General features: G+C 43.6%; 1 protein-coding gene across 14 annotated transcripts in view; it reads right to left on the bottom strand.

The window, feature by feature from the left end:
- Positions 1–15,186, bottom strand: part of TRIO (trio Rho guanine nucleotide exchange factor) — a 3,493,742-nt gene that overhangs the window by 2,272,174 nt on the left and 1,206,382 nt on the right. For all 14 annotated transcript variants that reach the window (XR_012724343.1, XR_012724344.1, XR_012724345.1 and 11 more), the window contains exon 33: positions 9,223–9,413. Coding sequence is in view for 11 of the 14 variants with exons in the window: in XM_075314973.1 (XP_075171088.1) it covers positions 9,223–9,413 (191 nt within the window). In the remaining 3 variants the exon portion in view is untranslated. The remainder of the gene's footprint in view (positions 1–9,222; positions 9,414–15,186) is intronic.

The raw sequence follows: 15,186 nt of genomic DNA, 5'->3' as shown, positions 1-15,186 counted from the left end.
ATGACAAAGGAAATAAATCTCACTCCCTCTTGGCTCGCCAACTTAGAGAGGATAGGGGGAACTCATCCGTTTATGCCTTGAGAGATTCGGGGGGGAATATTTTCTATGACCCCACTAAAGTTGCAAAGATCTTTCAGGATTATCTATCAAGACTGTATTCTTTGCCTAGCTCTCTTCCTACAGACCCAGGAAAGCAGAGGGCGCTAATCCACTCTTTTCTTGAGCAGTGTAAGTTGCCTACTCTTACTCAGAGTGCTGTAAATACACTGAATAAAAGAAATCACGTGTGAAGAGGTAGAAGATGTGCTTAAATTACTTCCTAATGGAAAATCACCGGGTCCAGATGGTCTGACATATTTTTACTACAAAGCATTTGCGGATCGACTCACCCCCTATTTAGTTAAATTATTTAATAGCTTCCTCACGGGTTCCCCTATACCCACAAGTATGTTACATTCTTATATTACGCTCATACCCAAACCGGGGAAGGATGCTATGGAATGTGCCAATTATAGGCCCATAGCACTCCTTAATGCTGATTTGAAAATCTTTACTAAACTACTGGCTCTACGTCTTTCGGTCCTGCTCCCACACCTAATACACAAAGACCAGGTGGGTTTTGTCCCATGTAGGCAAGGGGGGGACAACACCAGGAAGATTATTGGCTTAGTAGAAGTTGTTAATAAGACAGAGAGTGAAGCACTCCTTCTTAGTTTGGATGCGGAGAAGGTGTTTGACCGTCTGGGGTGGCCATTCATGTTTCAAACATTGCATCATTTTGGAATCTCAGGTGCATTTATCACTGCCCTGAAAAGTTTATATTCATGCCCCTCAGCATCGGTCAAACTTCCTTATGCCGCATCTCAACCCTTTCAGATACACAATGGCACTCGTCAGGGATGCCCTTTGTCCCCCCTGCTCTTTGTTATGTGCATTGAGCCATTGGCTGCTGCTATACGCATTGACCCTAATATACGTGGAGTACTGGTGAGAGACAAGGAGTTTAAGCTATCCTTATAGGCGGATGATGTCCTATTGATTTTGTCCCAACCACATACCACCCTCCCGAATTTGCATTCCCTATTACTACAATTTGGAAGGCTGTCAGGGTATAAAGGTCAACCAGAGCAAAACGGAAGCCCTGCCTATTAATATTCCACAGGGGCGAGTTTCCTCCTTACAGGAAAACTACAATTATAAATGGAAAAATATATCCTTGACATACCTGGGGATACAACTAACATCAAAGTATAAGCTATTATACCAGCAGAACTATCCTAGTTTATTTACTGAGATAAAAAGGCTCCTGCTCAATTGGAACAAGCTCCCATTGTCTCTGTTTGGAAGAATCTCCGTGGTCGAAATGTCTGTCCTGCCGAAGCTACTTTACCTATTTGAGACCCTTACGGTGTGTGTACCATACAAAGAGTTGCGCAGCATGCAGTCTATTATACTTCAATTTGTTTGGTCCCACAAGAGACATAGAATTAAGAAAACGACTTTGTTTGACAGTAAACTGAGAGGAGGCCTAGGGGTCCCTGATATTACTAGGTACTATTGGGCAGTACATCTACGCCAAATCCCTGCATGGTCTAATCGCAGTGCCTTCTCTAGATGGATGGAAATAGAGAAGTTATGGCTCGCCCCAATACACCCCAATTCCTACCTCTGGGGCACCTCATCAAACAAGCCTGACCCACATACTCTAGGCCCTATAGCCTTCACGAAGAGGATATGGGACTGTTGTGTCAAAATGCTTCCACTTAAATCTGAACACTCTCCATTGACTTCTTTTCTTTTTATTCCCAGAATGCCAGACGGTATGCAGGGTACAGCGACTAAAACATGGTTTGACAGGAAACTCTTTTGCTTTGCTGACATAGTAGACGCACACTCTAGAGTCCTTCTCCCCTACGCCACCATATCTGCTAAATTTAATCTCCCTGGCAATTCCCAATATTGGTATTTACAAATTAGACACCTGATGCACTCCCTTTTTACCTCCTTAGAAGTCTCTATCCCTACACTTTGAGAGATTATGCAGAGCTGGGGTCTCTACTAAAGGCCTCATCTCAGATATACAGTGCCTACAAGTAGTATTCAACCCCCTGCAGATTTAGCAGCTTTACACATTCGGAATTAACTTGGCATTGTGACATTTGGACTGTAGAACAGCCTGGAAGTGTGAAATGCACTGCAGCAAAAAAGAATGTTATTTCTTTTTTTATTTTTTTTTTTTAAATTGTGAAAAGTTTATTCAGAGGGTCATTTATTATTCAACCCCTCAAACCACAAGAATTCTGTTTGGTTCCCCTAAAGTATTAAGAAGTATTTCAGGCACAAAGAACAATGAGCTTCACATGTTTGAATTAATTATCTCTTTTTCCAGCCTTTTCTGACTAATTAAGACCCTCCCCAAACTTGTGAACAGCACTCACACTTGGTCAACATGGGAAAGACAAAGGAGCATTCCAAGGCCATCAGAGACAATTTCGTGGAGGGTCACAAGGCTGGCAAGGGGTACAAAACCCTTTCCAAGGAGTTGGGCCTACCTGTCTCCACTGTTGGGAGCATCATCCGGAAGTGGAAGGCTTATGGAACTACTGTTAGCCTTCCACGGCCTGGACAGCCTTTGAAAGTTTCCACCCGTGCCGAGGCCAGGCTTGTCCGAAGAGTCAAGGCTAACCCAAGGACAACAAGGAAGGAGCTTCGGGAAGATCTCATGGCAGTGGGGACATTGGTTTCAGTCAATACCATAAGTAACGTACTCCACCGCAATGGTCTCCGTTCCAGACGAGCCCGTAAGGTACCTTTACTTTCAAAGCGTCATGTCAAGGCTCATCTACAGTTTGCTCATGATCACTTGGAGGACTCTGAGACAGACTGGTTCAAGGTTCTCTGGTCTGATGAGACCAAGATCGAGATCTTTGGTGCCAACCACACAAGTGACGTTTGGAGACTGGATGGCACTGCATACGACCCCAAGAATACCATCCCTACAGTCAAGCATGGTGGTGGCAGCATCATACAGTGGGGCTGTTTCTCAGCCAAGGGGCCTGGCCATCTGGTCCGCATCAATGGGAAGATGGATAGCACGGCCTACCTGGAGATTTTGGCCAAGAACCTCCGCTCCTGCATCAAGGATCTTAAGATGGGTCGTCATTTCATCTTCCAACAAGACAACGACCCAAAGCACACAGCCAAGAAAACCAAGGCCTGGTTCAAGAGGGAAAAAATCAAGGTGTTGCAGTGGACTAGTCAGTCTCCTGACCTTAACCCAATTGAAAACTTGTGGAAGGAGCTCAAGATTAAAGTCCACATGAGACACCCAAAGACCCTAGATAACTTGGAGAAGATCTGCATGGAGGAGTGGGCCAAGATAACTCCAGAGACCTGTGCCGGCCTGATCAGGTCTTAGAAAAGATGATTATTAGCTGTAATTGCAAACAAGGGTTATTCCACAAAATATTAAACCTAGGGGTTGAATAATAATTGACCCACACTTTTAAGTTGAAAATTTATTAAAATTTAACTGAGCAACATAACTTGTTGGTTTGAAAGATTTATGCATCTGTTAATAAATCCTGCTCTTGTTTGACGTTTGCAGGCTCTAACTTATTTGCAACTTATCAAACCTGCTAAATCTGCAGGGGGTTGAATACTACTTGTAGGCACTGTATACCGTATTTTAATTACCCCTTGCCCAGTAGACAAGCCAAATCATACATATATGAGGAAATAGGAAGATTTCCTTGGTGAGACCATTCCCTTGGGTATGTGGTAACGGATCTGGGATACTGCCTCTAAGACATCCTCATGCTATGTCTATAAGGAAAATCAGTATAAATTACTCATGTATTGGTATCACACCCCATCACAACTACATAAACTAAACCCAGCTATACCTGACAATTGTTGGAGGTGTGGAGCTACAGGAGGAGACATACCACACATATTCTGGGTATGCCCCATTATCCAGTGCTTCTGGAGGTTGGTGCAATCCCTTATATATAAAGTAACTGGCCTTCGTGCTCCCCTGGATCCTAAATTCTATATATTAAATATACCACTTGCTCAGCTGGGGAAAAAAGTGAAGCGGTTACTGTTACATATAACTACAGCAGCTAGATGTCTGATTGCCCATAACTGGAGATCGGCCCATCCACCCTCACTTACAGATCCCCATTCTCGGATCCAAGATGTGAGAAGGATGGAGTATTTATCTGCCTTGTCAAATAACACGGTAGATCATGTTGAGAGCGTTTGGTCACTTTGGGACACCTATTGGGCCAATAAAGAATAATATTAAAAAAAAAGCCAGGTAAGGGGACAAGAGTAATCCCTGACCTTCATGTCTTCCCCCCCTTGCGTAATTAAATATCTTTTTATACGCCATGAGTTGAATCAGCTGATATTTTTACCGAAAGTAAGGATTCTTATCTATTTACTGATACAGTCAATTATAGCTGGTGAGATAACTATCGGTGGGCGAATCCGGACTGTAAAAGTCTGGACTCGCACGGGTAACCTAGTACCTGTGCACCAATACCGGGCCCAGAGCTCTCAGGAAACTCCGGGTAATTATCCGGATCTGGTCGCTCTGGTAATAAAGAGACAAAAGAAAAAACAAAAGGAAAAAGAAAATAAATAAGAATAAAGCAAGCACGTTATACTTACCAGTCTCCACACAACTGTAAGACTACTTCTGGGGTTGCTCATTAACCTCATGCATATGCACTGCTTGCCTTGCCCACCAGTGTCCTGGCATCTGTGAATGCTTGCAGTCAGAATGCACCCCCACCCTGTGCGACAGAATGTTTGACTGATTTCAATAGCAGATGCTATCTGTGTATGTCTGACTGCTCGGAATCACAGAATCACAGACACTGTCTGCTTCTCTATCGTGGCATAAAAATAAATAAAATAAATTGGTGTAGGGTCAACCATATTTTGATACCCAGCAAAGATAAAGCATACGGCTACAAGCTGCAGCCCTCAGCCATGTGCTTTTCTTGGCTGTGTATCAAAATAAGAGGGACCCCTTACTAATTTTTTTAAATTAATAATTTTTTTTTTTTTTTAAAAGACATGCGATCCTCCCCCCTTTCAATTTGTACATCCAGCCATGATAATGTAAATAGCTGAAGGCTAGAATTCTAAAACTGAGGAGGCCCATGATTATTTGGTTCCCCCCAACCTAAAAATAGCAGCCCAAAATTGTTGCATCCATTAGATGCAACATTCCCGTAACTTTACTTAGCTCATCCCAATACCCCTGGTGCGGTGGTAATTGAGGTAATAAGGAGTTAAGGACAGCTGCTACTAAGCTCTAGAAAAGAAAACACAGAAAAAAATCCTTTATTTTAAATAAAATACAACAAAAAAACACCCCCTTCACCCCTTTACTAACCTCAAACACCCACTTCCGACATAACCCATACAAGGACCCACGATGATTTCGGCTCTGCAGAATTGGTGTTGAAATTTATCCACCATATTCCTGTACCACATCTCCATTTCCTAGCAAAAAATCGCACCAAAACCACATCATAATACATGCAGTTTTAATGTGATTTTTTTGACAGGAGTTACAAATTTGGTGCAGGAATATGGTGTATAAATTTCAACACCAAATCTGCATCTCTTAGCAAAAAAAAGCACAAAAACAGTTTTGATATCGTTTTGGTGCAGTTGTCTGCCAGGAGATGCAAATTTGGTGCTGAAATATAAGCACCAGTTTTCTGCATCAAATTGCATCTCCTGGCAGAAAACCACAGTTTTCTGCCAGGAGATACAGGTCTATAAACTCAGTGACCTCATCTGAGGTGAGATCACTTAGTTCAGCGTGGTTACCTGAGGTCAGTTTATCTATGGTGACAAGTGGGTTACCGTGGGAACCTCAACCTGTGACTGAAAATAAACTGAGTGAAATCACCGCTCATCGCTGCGGCTGAGTCTGTGCGTGAAGCCACAGCATGCAGACATGTTCTGTGCCTGCACGCTGTGACTTCAGCGTGTAAGTTGCAAAACGGGAATCATCGTGGGATCTTGTATGGATTGTCGGAACTGGGTGTTTGGGGTTAATAAAGGGGTGTTTTTTGTATTTTATTTTGATGTTGGTTTTATTTCTTTTCACTTACAGATTAGTAATGGGAGGGTCTCAGACATGTCCCATTACTAATCTAGTGCTTAGCGGCAGCTGTGAGTTGTCATTAACCCCTTATTATCCTAATTGCCACTGCCCCAGGGCAATCGGGATAAGCCGGGTAAAGTGCTCGAATTGTTGCATCTAATGGACACAACAATCCTGGGTGGCTGCAGGCTGCTTTTTTTAGGCTAGGGGGGTGGGCAATAATAATGGGCCTCCACAGCATGAGAATATCAGCCCCCTAGCTGTCGATTTTACATGGCTGGGCATCAAAATTGAGGGGGAACACACACCGTTATTTAAAAACATTGTTTATTTAAATAATTAAAAAAAAAGAAGACAAATAGGGTCCCTATTATTTTGATACACTGCCAAGATAAACACACAGCTGGGGGCTGCAGTCTGTAGCTGTATGCTTTATCTGTGATGGGTATCATAATATGGGGGGACCCTATGCCAATTTTTTTCATTTATTTTTACACCACTAAACATACACAGACAGCATATGCGATTCAAAGCAGTCACACATGCGGTCACACAAGGTGGATGCGGTCTGACTGTGACCAATGACAGATGACGGGACTGTCGGTGGGCGGGGGAAACAGTGCATGTGCATGAGGTTAATGAGCGGCCCCGGAAGTAGTGTTACCGTTGCGCGGTACACTGGTAGGTATAACGCGCCTACTCTAATCTCCCTATAACTTCTATTACCATTTTAAAGGGCAAGATTATGTTCCCCATCGACTTATATTTGGGATCGGCATCTGGCCAGATATCCAGCATTAATTCCGGGCCTGAACTGGGTGGTTTGACTCATTGAGTTCGGATATATGCAGTTTCATCCATCATTAGTCGTACCTTTTTTTCATTTTTGTACCTCGTTATGTTTTTAATACTTTTTTCCCTGTGCAATTTCTCATTCTTACAGACCACTGTATCTCGTCTTCTTAGACTCACTTGTAACAGGGTTGGTGCCTCAGGATTGCTGATGTGGTACAGATATTTAAGAAAGGTAAGAGGGTGGATCCAGGCAACTACTCTCCAGTAAGCCTGACAACAGCAGTATGAAACGTTTTTTAGGGCATTTTAAGGGATGACATGCAAAAATATATTGCAGAAAATAATATAATAACTGACAGCATGGATTCATGAAATTTAAGTCGTGTTTAACCAACATGTTGGGGTTGGCTTTTATGATAAGGTAAGTGAAAACCTGGATATTGGTAATGCAGCTGATGTGATTTATTTGGACTTTGCAAAGGCATTTGATACTGTACCACATAATAGCCTTATACTGAAGCTCCAGAAGCAGAGACTAGGGGAAACTATATGCAACTGGGTAAGGAAATGGCTAAACGATAGGAAACAAAGTAGTCATAAATGGTATATTCTCTAAATAAGCTAGTCAGCAGTGGGATACCGTAGGGATGTGGGCTAGGATAGATTCTTTTTAATCTCTTTATTAATAACCTTGTGGATGGGATTGATAGTAAAGTGTCAGTCTTTGCTGATGACACCAAATTATGTAGGATATTAAAAACTTCTCTTGATAGTACAATATTACAAAAAGATCTGGATAAGATGTCAGAATGGGCAGATGCTTGGCAAATGAGATTTAATGTTGATAAATTTAAAGTAATGCACCTAGGACAGAGTAATCCTATAGCGGCATATACATTAAATGGAAGTAAACTCGGGACTACAGAACAGGAGAAGGACTTGGATATTCTCATTACAAATAAGCTGAGCAGCAGCATTCAATGTCAAGCAGCAGCTGCTAAAGCAAACAAGATTCTAGGCTGTATAAAAAGAGAGATTAGATCCCGTGATCCCAAAGTATTGTTACCCCTCTATAAATCACTTGTAAGGCCACATCTGGAATATGGGATCCAGTTTTGGGCTCCACATTTAAAAAAGAACATTCAGAAGTTAGAGTCAGTTCAAAGGTGGGTAACTAGATTACTATAAGGAATGGAAGGCCTCACATATGATGAGAGGTTGAAAAAGTTAGATTTAAAAAAAAAAAAAAAAAGACGTCACAGCAGAAATCTCATTTATATGGATAAATTCATGTGTGGTCAATATAAAGGACTGGCACATGACTTATTCCTTTCAAAGACAATACTAAGGACCAGGGAACACTCACAGAGTGATAAAAAACAGAATCCGGCAGCTAAATAGAAAAAGGTTCTTTACAGTTAGAGCAGTCAGACTGTGGAATGCCCTACAGCAAAAGATAGTAATGGCAGGTACTGTAACAACTTTTAAAAAAGGGCTGATTTCCTCAGTACATACATAATGACTTAATGACAAAATGTATAATTAGTGGAGAAAGGTTGACCTAGGTCTTTTTTCAACCTATGTAACTATGTAATTTATGTTAATCTATTGTTTGATTTATTTGCTTGTGTGGATTGGATGAGTTGTTGCCGACATCTAGTGAGAAAATCCTGTTAAGACCTTTACAAATATATTTACTTGGAAAATTGGTGACATGTTCAATACTTATTTCACCTACTTTATATGCAGATTTAGAGGGAAAAAAACACTGAATGGGAGGGCATCTTTTAAACACATACAGAAAGAGTAGGTAGGGTACCTAGCTCCTATAAAGATAATTCCTGTACTATCGTTTTTAGTAGTTTAGCGGCCATAATAAAATTATTTATTTTGCATGCAAATTAGGGGGCTCAGTACAATATTACACCCCCTCAATGTGCATAATGAGCATTAAGTCAATCAGTGCCTCTGCATCTACAGCAGCTGCGCTCATATAGGTGTCATTTCATACCCTCAGCACTGGCTCCTGTCTGCAGCGTTTTCTCAGTTTTGTGCTATAGACCTGCATGGTTTAATTAATGTTTTGTGGGTGATAGACTCCCTTTAACTAGGACCACTCTATTAAAATATTATGATAACGGCTATTGGCTTCACAATTTCAAGTTAGAGAAAGGCAAATTGCTTTTGGGAAGAGTCTACCATTACTGTGTACACTCATCATAACAAAGTGAGTCCAACAAACTACTCATCAATAATAAAAAAAAAAATTGCACTTAACAAATTAAGCTACTTACAAATAACTTCATTTTGTAAATATACTTATTTCTTCCAGTGGAATCTTTTACTTCTTTGCTAAAAACCAAAGACATCTCAAAGAGAAAAATGTGTCTTTCCCTTCCTTTACGTATTAATGTTTTAGGGTCCCAAACTTGGAAGGAATCTTGCAGAATCAGTTCTCCCTGAGAGTCAAAGTTCTCCTCGAAACCTGAAAAGAAAAATTAGCTGGAAGTTAAACTAATAGTCATCCTACACAGTAGTAAGGGTGCTACAAGCACCAGAAATGTGTTGGTGATAATGTTTATGGAAAAGTCTTTGAATGTAATTATGATTTTATAATTTCATGATAAAAGTTTGAGATGTACTTTGTTTTCTGCCCACAGCAGAAGTGTGGCTCACAGTTTCGGAGAATTACACATTGTTTTGGTTAGCTGGCCTTTTCTTTCTATTGGACACGTTAAATAGCCTGTAGAGTATAACCGGTACAAGTGCTACCCATGAAAATCACCCATTTATCACTTTTCCAAGAGAAAAATAAGTTTACATATGAGCTAGATGTAAACAATATTCACAATTTTGAAGTCCATCAAGTAGACTTTAACCAAGGGTCGAACAGAAAATATCAAGTACTACTGAAATGTGTAAGAAGGTGACTTTATTGATGGCCAGTATGTACCACATAAGTGGTGTGATCCTCAGGATTGCTGGCACCTTTAGTGCCACATGTTTTGCGTTAATGTTCAGAGGGTGAGGATTACAGGTGGCTGGAGAGACGGGTGGGTCTGGTCACCTACATACCCTCTGCCCATGGGTATGTCACATGATGTAAAATGAACATTGTTCACTTGGCACATGGTTCAGTGTGAGGAGGGTGTGTGTGTGTGTGTGTGTGTGTGTGTGTGTGTGTGTGTGTGTGTGTTAAGCCTCTGGGAAAAATACTCAGGGTGAAGAGAGGATTGGAGAGTCCTGACCTGTACCATGTGTGGAGGTCGGAAACCTCTGGAAGGAACCTTCTGAGGGAAGTGAAGGTTTGCTTCATCTGTCTGGAGTGAGCAAGTGGAGGGAGACAGCTTTACTGGGATACTTTGGCTGAGTGATATCCGAACCTGAGCGGGAGTAGCGTGACTTAGACGGCCTGGGAAAACCGGGTTCCTGAGGAAATAACCTCTGAGAGGTAAAGGGGTTGTTGGACTTATAATTGAGGCACAAAGGCCTTGCTGAAGAAAATGGACTGTTCTCTGTTTGTGTTTTCCATTAAGCCAGAAAAGGCTCTGTTATTTTGTTGTGTGCCGCCCCCGCGTCAGCAGCCAGGCTGCTCGGATCCAGATCCGCGCTGGCTCGAGGGATCTCCAGACCCGGGGTCGCGCGGCCACTCGGAATAAAAGGGGGGATATTTACACGGGATGTTTTTGTTTGACGTTTGTGATCCGTGGTGCGTGGTAAGGTGGAGTACCACCGCTGCAGTTGGGAGTACCCGGTGGCGATGGTGTGGTCAGCCAGGTGTTTAACCCCTGCACGGGTAGGGGGAATGCCCCGGGACTCGATGGGGGTGACGAGGAGGTGCTGTTTAGACGGTAAGGGTCACTCGTGTACTCACTCTATAACTCTGACACCAACAACTGTGGCAAACCAAAGTTCTTGACACTGCTGCCGCTGGGAGGGAGCACGCCTGGATCCCATGCCAGTTGGTGTTGCCTGTTAGTCTGTGACCTTTACCGTGGCACCTAGTTTCTCTGCTTGGTCCCTTGAGTATAAAACTGGTCGGGTCCCGCTCACCAGTATGGCTAACTGGGTGAGCTTGCTCTCAGGGTTCACACTTGGGATTTTCTGGACCGTGTATTGCGAAAGTCCTATCCCACTCCTTGCGCTAGTACCCCGATTTTGGAGCGGGTGGAGAACGGATCTTGAAGGCTCCGTCCTTGTCGGGAAAATTGTCAGGACGCCTGAAGCTTCTTCCTGACCTAGGGTCCACGTACCCTGTCGTGCCATGGCCCCTGCCCGGTGATGGCACAAGGCCGCCGGCTGTCCTCCTTGACAGTCCATGCCCCTTGTCACGATCCCCTGCGACCAGGGTGCAGCTCCTACCAGTCTGCCACCTAGTAGTTTCAAGGAGCCCAGCTCCTGACCTCTCCTCTCGAGAGTCACCGCAAACTCTACACTGTCTCCTAACACTCCTGACCCCCTTTAACCAACCCCCCAAGTGGGCGACCCTATTCCACTCAGGCCGTCCACTGTTGTGTCTGGTGGGTGTGGTGCAGATTGTTCCCTAGGATTTTGATTAGCTTGTTCTTGGCAACACCAAAGGTCAGAGACCCGTAACCAAGGAGGAGGTGGATACTGTGCAGAAGGGCAGATTGCACAATACCCTGTGACGACCTGATAGGCCAGGGTGTCACAGTTGAAGTCCAGTTTATGAGGTATTTAAAACTGCTGGACTTGTTAACTAACTATGTTTCCTGTGCTACCTCGCACCGCAGTAAGTGAGTGACTAAAAAAAACCCATTATACCCTGGGTGAACAGTGTGCAACATCACATTTCTTGGAGAATGCGGGCAGCATTGGCCGCTAAAAACGCACCCGCGGCAAAAAATGCGGCAAAAACGCACCAAAATGCATTTTGATGCATTTTTGGCTGCATTTTTGGTGCGTTTATCTCTGCGTTTTTCTGCCTTTTTACAATGCATTGCATGGGGGGAAAACGCAGAAAAACGCAGGAAAAAATTGACATGTCCATTTTTTTTAAGCTCAAAAACGCAGCTTAAAAAAAAAGTGTGGACAGCAAAAATGAAAACTCAGACTTTGCTGGGGAAGCAAAATCATGCAGTTTTGAGGCCAAAAACGCACCCGAAAAACGCCGCAAAAAACGCACTGTGTGCACATAGCCTTAATGCATTTTCCACCCATGCAATGCATTGGAAAAACGCAGCAAAACACAACCAAAAACGCACTAAAATGCGGCAAAAATGCATGCGTTTTTACCGATGCGTTCTTGCCGTGGGTGCGTTTTTTGTGGCAAAAAACGCACAAAAATGCAGAGTCAAAAAAACACAGTGTGCGCACATAGCCTAAACGTACCCAAATAGTTGAGAAAAGTGTGTGCCAGTGAGTCTGTGCATAACAAATTTAAGAAGGCTGTGAAAGAATGCAGGGTGAATTGGTCACCTGAGGCTAAACAGTTAGTTATACTGTCCACAACTGAAGTGACAGTGAAGAGGGTGGCTATCCTGAGTGACATGCATTTAAGATATGTCCACACAAAGAGCATTATACGGTTGAGGATTGAAGAGGCCGCTAGACGGCTGGAGCATACGAGGAAAACTCTAAGTCTGGTGAAAGATGCCATCCTGGTACCTAGGGCTCTGGTGAGGAAAGTCATTATAAGAAATGGACGAGTCATGCAGAAAATAGTAGATAAGTCCGGTGTGGTGAGAGTAATAATTTGCGGTGTTAATACAAGCTGCCTATGGAAGATGGCATAGTTCAATTCTTTGTTGTCGGAACATTAGAGTCTTAGATATGTGCCTATTTTTCTTTAGTATAGTGTGGCATACATAAGAAAACTACATCAGTTAAGGCGTGAAAGACTGAAAATTGATGAATAACGTCAAAATGATAATGGATGGCGACCGCCTTCATCCCAGGGTAAAGGGAAAAGAAGAAGTTCTGCGGATAAGTCAGAAGCTAAATCCAAAAAAGAAAAATGGAGCGACATGTCTCTAATGAGAAAAGGCGACAGAAGTTGACATTAGACAGACAACCAGAGACATCTTAAAGAAATTGAATGCAATAGGTTTAGAGGTAGAGTCCTCTGTTAGATCGATGCTCAGGGACACAGCTAAGAAACCCTATAGCTTATCTGACAATGTAGACAATAGCCCCTCTAGAGGGCTAGAAACCTCTACTAGGACTAGTTAAACCAGATGGTAGTTTTGATTTAAAGAGTCTCACTACCACACAAAGGCGGGCTTTGCACACTACGACATCACAGGTGCGATGTCGGTGGGGTCAAATCGAAAGTGACACACATACGGCGTCGCAGTCGATATCGTAGTATGCAAATCCTTTTTGATACGGTTAACGAGCGCAAAAACGTCGTTATCGTATTATCAGTGTAGGGTCCGACATTTTCATAATGCCGGTGCAGCGACAGGTACGGTATTGTTCCTCGTTCCTGCGGCAGCACACATCGCTGTGTGTGAAGCCGCAAGAGCGAGGAACATCTCCTACCTGCGTCCCGGCTGCTATGCGGAAGGAAGGAGGTGGGTGGGATGTTTACATCCTGCTCATCTCCGCCCCTCCGCTGCTATTGACCGCCTGCCGTGTGACGTCGCTATGACGCCGCACGACCCGCTCCCTTAGGAAGGAGGCGGATCGCCGGCCAGAGCGAAGTCACAGGGCAGGTGAGTGCATGTGAAGCTGCCGTAGCGATAATGTTCGCTACAGCAGCAATCACAAGATATCGCACCTGCGACGGGGGCGGGGACTATCGCTGCAGCGTCGGTAACACATTGTTACCGATGTCGCAGCGTACAAAGCCCGCCTAACTGTTGGAGGCAATCATGGAGGCATAGGTTTCACCGGGATGTGTATGTAAGAGGTGGGTTAATTGAATAGGGTCTGGTGATGGTGACAGTGTGTCAAGGGCTGAAGCCCAAAGCAGACAAAGAAGGTTCTCTCGTCTGGTATATGAAGGTGCCAAAGCCCACGGCTTTGGACAGACAGGGAAGATATGTGATAAGGCAACCGGCTACATTATGAATGGCCGGTATGCACCTCATAAGTGGTGTAATCCTCAGAAGTGCTAGTACTTTTAGTGCCATATGTTTTGCTTTAGTGTTCACAGGTTGAGTATTACAAGTGGCTGGAGAGATGGGTGGGTCTGGTCACCTACATATCCCCCGCCTATGGGTGTCACATGACGTGTCACTTGCTGTAAAATGTTGATTGTTCATTTGGCACATGGTTCACTGTGAGAGGGCTTTTTGTGTGCAAAGCCTCTGGGAAGAATCCTTTGCCTAAAGAGAGGATTGGAGAGTCCTGGCCTGGACCATGTGTAGAGGTCTGAAACCTCTGGGAGGAACTTTCTGATGGAAATGAAGGTTCACTTGATCTGTCTGGAGCAAGTGGAGGGAGACAGCTCCACTGGGATACTTTGGCTAAGTGATATTGGAACCTGAGTGGGGGTATCGCGACTTACAAGGACTGGGAAAACCGGATTCTTGGGGAAATAACCTCTGAGAGGTAAAAGGGTTGTTGGACTTATAAAATGAGGCATAGAAACCTCTCTGAAGAAAACAGACTGGTATCCATGTGTGTTTTCCTTTAAGCCAGAAGAGGCTCTGTTATGTTGTTGAAGTCCAGTTTATGAGGTATTTAAAGAAGTTGTCCAGTTACCAAAACTGATTTTTTTTTTCTGATAAATCTTGCTAATATGTGCCCCTCAACACATCTATTATGTTTTTTCAGCAAAATTAGGTTTTATTGTGCACTAGCAGCACATGCTCATTGTTGGCTCCAGCTCTGATGGGGTTAATCTCTCCTCTGACTTCCTGTGTTCAGTTCCTACAAGTTCCAGAATTCTTTGTGGCTCTAGGGCGGTGTCTAGCTTATCTAACACACCCCCCTCAGATCTCCACCCAAAGCCTCCTCCCTGCCTCTTCCCTGTGTGGATGAGAGAAATCACACAGAGACATCCGAAGCTGCCAGCTCTGCACACAACCAGGGGAAGAAAGTGTGTGTGAGAGTGTGTGTGAGTGTGTGTGTGTGTGTGTGTGTGTGTGTGTGTACACAGAAATTATGATTATCAGCCGGCGCAACATGTGAAAAAAATAATTGGGGAAAAAAAAGTGACGGGGTGATGAGATTGCTTTTTTCCCTCTTGCCTAGTCTGTGTGTCGTCCGTATCATCCGCAAACCGCATATGACCGGATCCTGTGGATTAAATGTGCAGCGCATGCAACCGTTATTTTACCGGATCCTTC

This window comes from Anomaloglossus baeobatrachus, chromosome 6 (genome assembly GCF_048569485.1).
Source record: "Anomaloglossus baeobatrachus isolate aAnoBae1 chromosome 6, aAnoBae1.hap1, whole genome shotgun sequence".
Taxonomy (NCBI): domain Eukaryota; kingdom Metazoa; phylum Chordata; class Amphibia; order Anura; family Aromobatidae; genus Anomaloglossus; species Anomaloglossus baeobatrachus.
This window is presented reverse-complemented; position numbering and strand designations above follow the sequence as displayed.